The sequence below is a fragment of the Mesoplodon mirus genome, assembly GCF_964341445.2.
Source record: "Mesoplodon mirus genome assembly, chromosome: 5".
Lineage (NCBI taxonomy): Eukaryota > Metazoa > Chordata > Mammalia > Artiodactyla > Ziphiidae > Mesoplodon > Mesoplodon mirus.
The window spans coordinates 45,794,243-45,807,412 of NC_138980.1; the positions used below are offsets into that span (position 1 = coordinate 45,794,243).

Sequence of the window (13,170 nt, forward strand, 5' to 3'; positions counted from 1 at the left end):
TTCCCTGGGCAGGTGTCTAGGAATGACAGGCCAGGTATCATCCTGGTTAGCTTTATACCAAAATTAAAAAAAAAAAAAGTGATCTGTGCTCTCTTCACTGAAACACGCCCCAGTCAAGCTCTTTCCTTACTCACAGTACCCAGAGCCATGGAAAGGCATAAAGCCGGGCAGCCGACTTTGCTCAGGGGGCACAGAGGCAGATCGAGTTACTTTGTCCCGTTTGAGATGAGCAACACCTCAGAAAATCGGGAAAAAAAAACAATTAAGGAGTTAGCAGATAGTAGTTACGTAAAAGCAGGAACTAGCCCCAGAATGTTTTAAAAGTGCAGCTGCTAAAAATAAACGGGAGCGCAGAGTGGGAAGTTTGGACCGAGGGCAATCAGGGCAAGGGTTTCTTTGTAAAAAGCCTCTGCTCATGAGCATCATGTCAGGCCGATCCGGGGATGCCACCAATTTCGCACGTGCCAGGTCCGATTGCCTCTGTGCTGAATTGCCTCTGTGCCCGAGCACAAAAACAGATAACCGAGAAAAAACCGTTTGTTTTTCTACCCCCCACACCCCCGAAAACAGGAGCAGTTGATGTGCCCTGGTTTCATATTAACACAGTCATGATTTCTAAATAACAACGGTTTCGGCAGCAGAGCAAAACCAGGCCCGGGCTGTGCTTGACATGATTGCCAGTTCTCATCTCCCCGATCATCTCTTTGCTTGTTGGAAACCTCAACTTGACATTCTAGCTGGCTGGATTCTTAACTGCCCCCCATACCCCCGCCAAAAACTGATTTAAAAAAAAAAATCCCCCAAAGCAGGGGAGGAAGGTCTTCTTAATTGAAAAAGGAAAAAAAAAGAAAAGCACAGAAGTGGGCGATGATGTATTTATTTGAACATTTGGACTGTTGTGGTCGCTCTCAGGGCCTGGCTGGGGTCGACTGACCCACTTACCCCGGCTCAGATGTCTGCCCTTTGTGAGCAACTCCTGCAAGAAATGCTCCAGGAAATCAATTGCAAAGGAGGGAAGCCAGATGGCTATATCCCTTCCTGGCTCATCAGTGGGGTTCCCCCAAAGGCCTCAGGCCCCTCAGGATGGCCCCGTGGAGCCTGGGTGGTGGCACCCCGCCCATGAGGACCCCCACCAGGAAGAGGGGGCTGGTATTACTGGCACCTGCAGTGTGCTGAGCCCCGCCTACGTGGAGCTGACCCTCAGGTGTGCTGGAGGCTAGACCAAGACAGGTTGGTGCACGGGAAGTAGGGCAGTGGGGAAGCCTGCGGGGGTGGAGTGAGCCCTGGAGAAGGCTCTTCCAGGGGAAGGGAAAGGCTGTGTCAGGGCGTGGGGAGACTGGCCGGGCTGGACAGTGCAGGGCGGTCAGCATGGTGGAAGTCGCTAGTTGCTATGGGAAGGAGGCCGCGGTGGCCAGGCTGCAGGGACTGTGACCGCTGAGGTCAGTGTCCCTTCCCTCAGTGTCCCCACCCCTCAGGACCGCGTCTCCCAGGGTGCCCCTGCCAGAGGCACACATTATACCGGCTCAGTTCGCAGGTGAGGACCCATCACCCTGGGCCCAGAGAAGGCTGCAGGTGTTTCAGGGGCCCCCCCGAGCATAATTCACTCGGGAACATGTCTGTCCGTCCACGATCAAGCCCCAGTGATGCCACAGCTTGGGGTTTGGAGAGCGAAGCGGGGTCTGCGTCTTGGCGCACCCTGCAGGGAGACTCTTCTGTGGTGGGTGTGGAGCACACCTGGGGCGTGGTGCTGCTCCACCCTGCAGAAGGAGGTTGCACAGAAGGACTGAGGAAGCAGGATGGTGGCGGCCAGTGCAGACAACTCAGCAGTTCAAGGGGAGGACACTGTTGCCCAGGGGCTGCACGTGCCCACCACGCTGTGCACGGGACATAACAAGTGGCTCTGTTAGAGCAGAGAGCTGCAGTCGGGGGTCCTCGGTTTCCTAGTGGGGCCCATAGAGGCAAGCTGTTCTGACCTCTAGGGATTGGAGCTGTGCCAGCCTGGCCTGGCATTGGCAGACCAGTAACGCTTGATTTACGAAAGCAGGCAGCCCATCCCAGGCCGAGCCCGGCTCCGGCAGCCGTGCATAGCCGGTGCTCTGTTACTCTGTGTGAGTGTGCTAGGGCCGCCGTAACAAACACCACAGACTGGGTGGCTTAGACAGCCGAAACTGATCGTCTCACAGATCTGGAGGCTGCAAGTCCGAGATCAAGGTGTAGGCAGGGTGGGTTTCTCTTGAGGCCTCTCTGCTTGGCTTGTAGACAGCGTCCTCCCCCCGTGTCTTTCCGTGGTCTCCCCTCTGTGCACGTCTGTGTCCGACTCTCCTCTGCTTCCAAGATCACCAGTCCTATTGGATTAGGGCCCACTCATAGGACCTCATTCTAATTTAATTACTTCTGCAAAGATCCCGTGTCCAAAGACAGTCACATTCCGAGGTACTGGGGTAGAGGACCTGAACATAGTGAATTGGGGGGTGCTGTGGGGGGAACCAATTCAGCCCATCACAACCCCATTTCATGGATAAGGAAACTGAGGCTGAGAGAGCAAGGCTGAGTGGGGTGGTGGCCGTGCTCTGCACCATCTTCCAGGGGCCCAGACCCCACTCCCTGCCCAGGGCCAAGCTGGGAGGGCTGAACACAGGCATGGGGAGACAGTGGGTCACAGGCGTTTGAGGTGTAGGTGCCATCTGGGCAGAGGGACTGTCTGAAAAGTAGCCCTGGGTTGGGGGGCCCTGGCAGGGGGAGGGAGGTGCCGCTCAGGCCCTGGAGGGCTGTCGGGGGATGAGGTTGGGAAGGGTTTCGTGTGGGCTGTAGGGCCTTCTGGATTCGCCACAGCGGATGTGGGGCCACAAGGCAGGGCCAGGCATGGTGGAGCTTGCATGTTAGAAAGCTCCGTTCAACAGAGGGGTCTAAGCAGCAGGCCCTGCCCTAGGCAGCGGGGACACAGCTGAGGAGGACAGCAGGGCCCTCACCCTCGTGGAGCTCACGTTCTGTTGGGAAAGAGAGAAAATACACAGCAAGTGACATAATAATGACGGAGCACGACGAGGGCTGCAGAGGTGTCTGAGCCAGAAGTGGGGAGGGCGGCCTCTGTGTGTGCGGGACCCACACGAGGAAGAGCGTTCCAGCCTGGGCAGCAGCAAGCGCAGAGAACTGTGCTGGGCAGGGGCAGGATGGCCGAGGCTGGGGTGTGTATTCCCAGAACAGCGGGGAGAGCTTGGCAGTGTCGGGTCAGCTCGGCATTAAAAGGCCACCTTGCTGGGTGCGGATGGCCCATGGGGCGAGAAGCTGAGGGTGAGCAGCCAGTGGCTATCGCAGGGGTGATTCCCAGGGACCCGGGAGAGGTGAGGACCACTTGCCTGGGGTGGTGGTGCAGCCATGTGGACCAGAGCACCCTGTCTCATGCCCACCCTCCCTCCTGCTCAGGGTGCCCCTGGGCTCCGCCTGGCTGCCCACTGCTCGCAGCTGCGCAGCCTGGCGTTGACAAGCTGCCAGGCAGGTGTTGCCCGACCGCTCCCGCCAGAGCTGCACGCTCGCCTCTGAAGAGAGGGGAAGCAGTCCACAGCAACACGGCAGCGCCCTCCGGTCGCTGTGGTGCCGGGCCTGGGAGGCCTTGGCTCACCCATCGGCTCGACCCTTGGACCAGGGAGTAGGCTGGTTGTGTAAGGTGGCCTTGGGGGAGGCGTTTCTTCAAGGCCGGCACCCAGATCGCCCTGCTCTCTGAAGCCCAGGGGCTGAGGTCCAGGAGGGAGAGGAGGAGGCGGGATAGCCGACAGCAGGGAGAACGTCTCAGGGAGGGGCATTTGGTGCTGGCGGGGTTGGGGGGCAGCCTGAAGTCTGTGGCTCTGTCAGAAATAGGAGAGAAGGGACCAGAGGTAGAGAACTCAGCCTGCACAGAAGATGGGCCGTGGGGATCAGCCCCAGGACTTCACCCTGAGAAGCAGTTACCCTGGGGGAGAGAGGCCCTAATTCCTGCTGTGCCGCGGGGTGGACTTGACACCGCCCTTCTGGGGAAGGGCCCACCAGGGGCTTTGTCGGAGGCTCACCTGGCTTATTGGGCCTCAGGGCTGACTGAACTGATTCGTGGCCACAGGGAGAGGTTGACCGATGTCCCAGTCTACAGCCTCCTCCCCACCCTCCCTTCTTGGTCGGGGTGCATCCTGTCAGAGCCTGGGACAGGCAGTGTGACAGGGAAGGTCAGGCTGCAGTGGGCACACCTTCTGACCCACAGCTCCACCTCCAGAAACGTCTCCTATAAATAAACACACGTGTGTGGTGGTACTGCTCATGACAGTGAGAGCCTGCAAAGGCCAGGGGTCAGCAAAGGGGCCCCATTAGGCCACAGGCAAGGGCATAGAGGTGCTCCGCTCTGACCGCAGGAAGCAACAGAGGGCTGGGTGCAGGGCTGCCTGTGTCTCAGAGTCCTGGGCAAGCCTCGGGAAGTTAAGAATCTTGGTTTCCTTGAACACGCAAAAAGAAACCAGCAGCAGCTCTGACGGGAGGGGGCGACTTGGGGCCTCTGTGTTCCAGCTGTCGGTGGGGGCATCCATGCACTGGCATCACCCGCCCACCCAGAAGTCCCGATTCAGGTGGGATGGGGTGTGGGGATTTTAACCAGTGCTTCTGGTGGGCTCGGCGCCCATCTCTTCTCCGTGGGCTCTCCCAGGCGGGACCGCGTCACTGATAACTCGAATTTCTCATGCATGGGTGAAGCTGACAGAGACGGGGTGGCATTGGTACCTTATGGCCACCCAGCTGCTGCGTCGAGTGACAAGTAAATAAACTTGCGTGTCCAGGGGGGCCTCAGGCCAGGCTCTCACAGGCCCCACACACACTGAGCCCTGCTTGCACAGGCACTGCGGTGCCAGATGCTGAGTGGCCTGGAGTGGGGCACAGCCCCGTGCAGCCCCAAGGAGCATGCCGTGCACCAGTCACCCAGTCTGACCCCTACCTCTTCGTTCCCACTTCCCAGACAGGAAACTGAGGCCAGCTGGGGCTGAGGGGCTTGTCCTTATCTGGGTCTCAGAACTAAGGGTGACAGAGGCAGGAGTCGTTAGGGACACCTTGGGGCCATCAGAAATGTGACCTGGGAAGCAGTGTCAGAGAGGGTGGTTTTGGAGCTGGGCATGGAGATGGACGTGTGGGCAGGTGGGTAGCAGAGGCGAGCAGGGTGAAGAAGGCAGGTGTCCTGGGCTCAGGTGCTATAGGGGTCAGCTGTAGCTCAGGGCCACGGGCATTCTCTGGACGTGCAGCTGGATGTCCAAGGTCTTCTGAGGAATGTGACCCTCGGCTTTTGGGTTCTTTTTGCACATTACTTTGAAATTGCAAGAGTAAACATAGGCAGCTCAGTTAACAAATCAGAATCATGTTAAGTATCCTTGAGCCTCTAGCCCGGGCTTGGACACAGAGCTGCCAAATAACGTCTCACCCCCTGGGTTACCCCAGTACCCTGGGCAGCTGTTGGGCAAATGAATGGCATCAGACAGGAACCTGGCCTGCAAAACCGGCAGATCCCTGAGGCTCATCACTTGGGCCCCCCGCCCCCTCTTGCCAAGCAGGCCTGGAGAAGGTTCTGGTTCCTAGCGGATTGTTCTGACATATTGGCAGGATTTGTTGGGAGAAGCCACCTGTCCTCAGGCCACAACCCCCAAGCATGGCCTCACAGCCTCATTTCCCTCCAATTCTAAACACCTCTCTCCCACGTCCCCGTGGAGATCTGCCTTGCCGGGACCGGGGCATCCCAGAGCCACCCTCTTGGCAAGAGCCCAGAAAGGCCCAAAGCCTGCCCCTTGGAGCCAAAGGGACAGAAGCGGGAGCTGGAAACGAATTTAAACCCAGGACGGCAGAGTGGGTTTGTCTGGTGAGCTGCCTCCAGACCCTCACGACTAACACGGCTAACTCTACACATACCACGTTGTGAAACTAATCGCTCTGTTTAGTTGCAAGTAATCCCCCCCCCTTTTTTTAATTGTTGGAAGCTTGCAGTGTATTTTTCTGCTCAGCCATGACTTTTTAAAAACTCAGTGTGATAGTAAATGTGTTGCCATGCTAAAATGAATCACTTTGAAACACGCCTGCATGTGAGCTTTTTAAAGATGATGTAAATTTTAGCTGCGGTGGGAGGGGAGGGGAGGGGGTCATCTGAAGTGGTTTTCTTGTAACGCCCACAAACCATTAAGCCTCCGGGATAAATAGAGAGGAAAGCCAAGATGCACGCAGATTCCCCGGGGTCCATCCCACAAGCGGCATTCCAGCTCTTTCCAAAGCGGGATAGGGTTTCCCAGGGAGCTGGTGCCGGGCTCTTCAGTCAGGACTCTGTTCTGTCCGTGGTCAGTAACTTGTATTTCTTTTTTTTCTCCTTTTTTTTTTTTTTTTTTTTTCCTCCTAAACTTTCCAGGTAAAAGTACACCCGTAAGCCAGCTTGGTTCTGCAGACTTTCCCGAGCCCCCTGATCCATTCCAGCCACTCGGGGCTGACAGCAGTGACCCGTTCCAAAATAAAAAGGGGTTTGGGGACCCGTTTAGTGGAAAAGATCCATTTGCTCCCTCCTCTTCAGCTAAACCTTCTAAAGCCTCCTCCTTGGGCTTTGCAGACTTCACCTCTGTAAGTTAAGTTCTCCGCCTCCGCGCCATTCCCTCCCCTCCCTACGCTTGCAGCTTCTTTGGGGTTATTTCTTTTTTGTCTCTTTCAAATGGCAAACCTCCTCCTGGCTCAAGTCTCCCGGTACCTCACACCATCACCCGTGTTATTTATTCTGTACTGCTGCTTTCTGTAAGAAAAACGGTTTCTCAATAAAAAAAAAAGAGCTCTGGTTTGGATACTCTGTGATAAGGGCACGTTTTCTTCCAGCAGGGTGGCCCAGTATGCCTGTTTTTCTGTCCTTCACGGTAGACTCTTTGTATTAGTTCTGTTGCCCAGAGCCTGTTGTGTTCATTGACTTTTTTGGAAGCCAGGACATCAAAAGCTTCTGAAGTACGAAAACAAGACTGCTAAAGTTACATTCGGGTCTTGCTGTCCTCAAAAAAGTCTTTGTGGGGGAGTTCTGATGGTCCCACCCAGTGCAGTTTGGGCAGCAAGTGCGAATTGAAGGACCCAGCCGAATCACATGAAGGGAAAGCAAATTTGATTTTTTAAAACTTTTATTTCAGTTACCAGCTACAATGAAAACTGAAATGCAACCTAGAACAGCCACTCTGAATCCCCTTCCTTTTGCAGGGAAAAAACCCAAAAAAGCAAAACAAAAATTCAGAAAGCCATTAGCAGAGTTAAGTGCCTTTTTCGAAGCTAATCCAGGGATTTTGAAAGTCTGGCTTTGTGTCTTGGTGTGAAAAAAGATTCCAGATTGTAAAACGCTGTCACATTAGAGTGTTTTCAGTACCCTCATCAGCACCCAGAGATCTTGTTCTCAGAGAGCTTCAGACGTTGTCTTCCCAGAATCAGTTTCACTGTCTGTTGCGCACCTGTGTGTTTTAAAAGGTTTTCTTCCCTCGATTTTGCAGAGTACCCTGTTTCCTCGTTCGTTGTGAGATGTATTGTTTATAGATGCTTCCACTCCTAGAATATCCATTTTAAAGCACGCTCTGCCATATCAGTGCCCAGTGAACACCCAGTTCCTTTCAGATACACCCCGTGCACAGCTGTCGTGGCTTATTGAAATCGCCCAAGATGCCGACACATTCCTGGCTCTTGGCGACCTGTAAATATTTTATGACTGCAGTTAGCCGGGTTTTGTTGACAGCCAGGGCACACTGTGAATATATATACAAGTGGCAACATTGTTAATAAAAGCCAGAAACAAAACCCGCTTTATCTACATTTTCTTAGATAGCACTGCCTTTATTTTTCAATGGAAAAACTGTGAAACACTGATGAAAAAAATAGAGCTATTCACGCATGACTCAGGTACTCTAGGGTAGGGCGGAAGGGTAAGTGGATTTGAATGGCAATTGGAAGAAATGACTGTTCTCTCTCTGAAATGCACAGTTCTATTTCCTGTGCCCACCCCCCCACCCCCCACTCCAGCTGGTTTTTGGAAAACTTTTTTTTTTTTTAACCCCCAAGATTTCAAGTTATCATTTGACACATCATTTCTGGTCATTCCAGCACAGTTGTTAACATTGATTTTAAAACACCCCTGGGATTTAATCACCCTCAACTCCAGGCCAGGAATTGGATTCTGCCCAGTTTGCCGCCCTGCTGTTTTACGTTTAAAATCACCTTTCCCACTTCAGACGCCCCAGTCTTTCCAGGGGAAATCACCTGACTGGGAGATTCAGCCCACTCTAATGGGATGGGATGCGTGGGAGGCAGGACACCTAACCGGTTTGGTTTGTCCCCTCAGTCATACCGTGGTCCAAAACATGGTCAAAAGTGTCCCACCTCCAGGGACTCAGGATGTCCTTGCGTTTTCATGGCGTCCGGGGGCTCAGTCCATTGGCCGGTGGTTTCTGTGTTCACTGGACCTCAAAGATACATGCCAACTCAAGGTCAAAGTTGGTTCCTCTGGTTTGTGTACTTCAGCTTCCCTGAGTAAAGGCAGAGAGGTCTCTAACTGCCCAGCAGCCTGGCAGCGTGACTCTTTCAGATTGGATGTTCTAAGCGTGCCATCAGGACATCTTGTTACCCGTGCAAAAGCAGCTTGGTCCGTGTTGGAGTTCAGGGACGCCAGCGTCACAAGTGTACTCAATCCCGCCCCCCTTGGCGCCCCAGCTCTGCCACTCTGGAACCCTCTGATTTACAAGCCCCCAGTTTCCATCAGTGGGTTACTTGTGCTTGTAGCGGCTCACAGGAAATCTCTCTGGTATTTCTTTTAAAACAAGCCTTTCTGTCTTAGGCGAATGTGTTTACTAGGAAGTAGTATTTAGAGGTGAGCAAAACAGCGCTTTCTTTTGGGAAGTCTGCATTAAGAGCAGAGCAAATATCAGACGGGATCAGTCACGCTTTGCGTCGTCAAACGAGTCAGATGCATTTGCGATAGCAGGATAAGCGAGTTAATGGGAAGTGGCTAGAAGTGTCCCCACGCATGGTGATGGCAGACAGGTGCACATGTCGATCCCTGGGGAGGAAGGGTGCCGGTGCTTCACGTGCCTCTTCAGAGGCCTCTGAACCTCGGATTTCTGTGGAGAGGCCGCCGAAATCAAACCGCTTAGAGTCCGTCAGGCCCCGGCGCGGGAGGTATCTCGGAAGAGCAGAATGCTCATGCCCAGCCGGGTCTCGGTTCCTCGACGGCACAAGAGTGAAGCAGAAATCGGAGCTTGCCGTTTACCGAGCAGCTCCTGCACCCTCAGGCGGTCCAGGTTCGCGCCGGTGTGTAACGCATCCAGGTCAGAGGACAAGAGCGCGGCCCGGTCAAGGTATCTCCACCGGGGCCGGGGGAAGGATTTTCTGCTGCTCCGAGACACAGAGGGAGCCACAGAGAAGCCCCTTCCTCCAGTATCCCTCAGACATCACAGCCCGTTGTGCTCCTCAAGTGCAAGCAGACCGCATGCCTGCTGCGAGTCTCCATCCTGGATCCTAAGCTGGCCTCAAACCAGTCCACTCTGAAGGCATCTAGAACGTTCCTGTCAGCACGTTTACTTTGAACACATGGACTCCTTGAGCAGGAGGCACCCGGGCTGAGTGGGCACCGTGGCGTGGGCCCAGCCTGCCCGTCCCTGGCCATGTAACCTCAGCCAATCCCTTGACCCCTCCAGGCCTTGGTTTTCAGCTTTGGTGTGGACCACCCCGGTCATTACTTGTTGGCCCCTACCCGCCCCCTCCTCTGAGCTGGCAAGGGCGAGGTCCCTGTCAGCCCAGCTGTCCCCTCCCGCTGCTATCAGCAGCACCGCAGAGTCATTCCCATCAGCATTTGTTGTTTTTTCCTTGTTTTTCTCCTGAAGAGGTGTTGAAAAATTCCCCAAAGAATACGGTGGGGCGGCGGGGGGAGGCGGTGGAGGGGGGAGGGCGATTATCTGTGACCAGCGGTGGAAACACGAGGGGCGGGGACTGGTTTTCAGGAGTCCAACTTGGAGACCCGTCAGCCCTCTGAGCATTTTTCTGGGCAGTTTCTCTAGAAAACGAGGACCAGCCTTTGTTCCCGGGGACAGCCCCTCTTTGTGCTGACCCTCACCTGCCCCTGTCTGACTCCCCAGGCAGGTGGAGAAAGGCCTCCCAGGCTGCCCTGCTTCCTCCTTCTCCTCCTCGGGGCCACATCCAGCTCCAAAGCAGCCTCCCCCAACCCAGCCCTTCGCTGCCCCAGTCCCCGCTGTCTGGCCCTGCCTCACCCACACACTGGCTGTCAGGTCATGAAACATTCAGAAGCTGCCAACCCCATCGCCCCGTTCGCTTGCCCAGGGAGCCTCTTCAGGAGAATCTTAGCTCCCTTCTGGGGCCTGTAAGCCCCTCAAGGTCCGGCCCCTTCCACCCTGTGCTCTGTTCTGGCAGCACCAAGTTTGAGCACTTGGCTCCCAAGAGCTGGCACCTCACTGGGGATGGTGCCCAGACCTCCAGGGCCTGTCCTGTGCCCTCAACTCTGCAGTTACAGCTGACCACTGCCATCCCCACTGCCCCCCAAACCAGGGAGAAGGTCCAGAGTCCTGAGGGCCCAGGCTCTGCAGCCACCTGCACCTCCACTCCCACTCAGACTGTGTGTGTGTGAGTGAAGAAGTAGCCATGAATTCCTGTCTCTGTTCCTTCCACGGGGCTCCTGGTGGGTCTGCCGGGGCCTACGCAAGAGCCTCTCTCAGGTTGGGATTGTCTGTAGGTCTGTTTGTTCCCAAGTGGCGCCAGGCCCCTCTTTACCTTTGGTGTGTCATCCAGTGCTTAGCAGAGAGCCAGCCAGAGTCAGTGCACAGAAGAGAGACGCTGATCCAGGCAGGCCAGGGGTCCGAATGGGCTTCAGCTCTGCTCGGGGCCATTGGTGCTGGAGGCACCTCATCTGGAGACAGAGTACAGCAACCGGGAGCCTCGGGGGGTCGGGGACCCCCACCAGGGGAAGAGCGTGTGAGGTCTGGCTTTGCTTTTCTTTCCATAGAGCTAAGGTACCCCGAATGGTTTGAATTCGCCCATCTCGGGATCAAAACGGTTTCTTCCCTTGTTTTAAAAAATTATTTTTAAAAAAGTTGAACCTTTCGGAAAAGGACCCCAAGAATAAAAAACTCCTGGACTAGATGGCGGTGTAAATGCCAGGGTTCCTGTAAACGTCCAAGTACAAGGTGGCTCTGAGCATCTCCCAGAGCTCCTGGGACTGGCTGAGACGGAGATGCTGCATTTCAGGACCTCATCATCTCAGTTGGCCTCAAGGCCCCTTTACGCGTTTGAGACTCAGAGATCTGTTTGAACCGAACTCTCCAGCCCCAGCGCCTCTCACCTGGGCATGAAGGCCCGTCGAAGCCCAGGCTCCGCAGGGTTTGCTGTCCCAGCTCCTTGGGCCTCCGCTGACTCTGCTCCCCAGCTGCTTCCAGAGACGCCCCGGCCTCCCCTGAGAAGAGGCCCCGCGGAGCTTCTCCCTCACACCCCGTGAAGCCTCCTCGGGGTGCTGTGGGGGGGAGTCCCTGGAAGTCTCAGTGTCCCCGATATCATGCCTGGCTTCCGCCTGCTTCAGGCCCCTGCAGGGACGGGACGGCTGGTTTCTCTGGTGGCAGTTAAGGTCAGACTCAGCCCTGTGTCTCAGTGCATTGACCCCTTCCAGACTGGGGGTCAGGACTGGGGCGTGCGCGCCCCCTCCCCCTCCCCAACCAAGACAAGGGCTTCCGGCGTTTCCTGCTCTTCACCTGCGCACCGGGCACCTCCCCGCACGCACACCAGCACTGCGTTTCCCTGCACCCACCCGTCCACCCACGACAGGCCTCCGCCTCCTCGCCCAGCTGCACGCCCCCACCCCTCCCCGCCCCAGCCAGCAGGCAGCCAGCGCCGGGGCCGTGTAACCCACCCTCCGTTTTTCCTTCGCAGTTTGGCAATGAGGAGCAGCAGCTGGCGTGGGCCAAGCGGGAGAGCGAGAAGGCGGAGCAGGAGAGGCTGGCGCGGCTGCGGCGGCAGGAGCAGGAGGACCTGGAGCTGGCCATCGCGCTCAGCAAGGCTGACATGCCCGCCGCCTAGGCGCGGCCCCGTGTTCGCGCCCGCCGGCAGCACGGCCGCGGGGCAGGCTTGCCACAGGCGAGGCCTCGGAAGTCCCTATAGATAGACGCACACTCGGTCTCGGCGGTCCCCGCTTCACGTTGTGACATGTCACAGCCACTGTTACGTCAAGGGCTCGCTGGTCGGAGGGCCTCGGGCTCTGGGTGGCTCACCCAGGGCATGGAAACACAGCTCATCCCAGTGCGGGAGGCCCGAGGAGATGCCCAAGGATCCACCTCTTCGCTGTGACATCCCCGTCTCCCTCCCAGAACCAGCAGGACGAGCAGAGGAAAGCGCCTGTCTCCTGCCTTTCATCCCCTGCTCACAGCTGGGCAAGTACCAGCGTGTGGGGCACACCCCACCCCGTCGCCTCCCTGACCTCCCTCTGAGACAGACACCCCGGTGATGTATGCATTCATTGTATAAAAATTAAGTTTGAATGATTAATATAAAATATTTTAATACAAAACACAAGAATCCTTTTTTTTCTCTCTTTTCCACTTAAACGTTGTTTTCCTTGCATTAACGTTCACACGTGATGTCACATGAGGCAGACCGGGCAGAGGTGGAAGACCAGGTCGAACGTTCCCGGTTAAATCCTAAGTGTTTGAGCAGAGAAAGCCAGTCTTGGAAGTTTTCAAGGGTCACCCTGTCCCTCGGGATGCAGCGTGCTTCTGAAATGGTGGGCTGTGACCTCACTGCGTCTAAGGCAGGTGGCCCTTTGTCCCAACAGTGCAGTTTGAAACAAGATTCCTGCATACAGTTCACTGGGGCCTCGTCTAGTCTGCATGAGGGGTGAGGCCGGCAGGGTGGTCTCCACACCAGGAACCCGTATTCAGAGTTGGCACACGGGGAGAGCTTTCCACCGGGATGCAGCTGAATTCCCCTAGAACCTTCCAGAAGCTTGGACATAACTGTTGGGACGACCTCAGGAGTTGATGAGGATATTGCAGATTTGCCCCCTGCTTTGCTTCTCACGTACCCAGGGAGACGAGACAGCCCTGGCCAACTTCTCTTGGGTAAAGATGATCAAAACTTGTGAGTCTGAGTGGCCTGAGCACCGAGAAATGCAGTGCAGAA

The 13,170-nt window shown here is 55.8% G+C and overlaps 1 protein-coding gene across 15 annotated transcripts in view; it reads left to right on the top strand.

Annotated features, from left to right (window-relative positions):
- Positions 1-12,567, top strand: part of EPS15L1 (epidermal growth factor receptor pathway substrate 15 like 1) — a 100,430-nt gene extending 87,863 nt beyond the window's left edge. For 10 of the 15 annotated variants that reach the window (XM_082621148.1, XM_082621136.1, XM_082621143.1 and 7 more), the window contains 2 exons: positions 6,395-6,600; positions 11,926-12,567. In XM_082621148.1, coding sequence (XP_082477274.1) covers positions 6,395-6,600; positions 11,926-12,072 — 353 coding nt within the window. In that variant the 3' untranslated portion in view covers positions 12,073-12,567. Of the gene's footprint in view, positions 1-6,394; positions 6,855-11,925 lie in introns of those variants that run through there. The other 5 variants (XM_082621139.1, XM_082621141.1, XM_082621140.1 and 2 more) reach the window with 4 other exon arrangements.
- Positions 12,568-13,170: the final 603 nt, after the last annotated feature.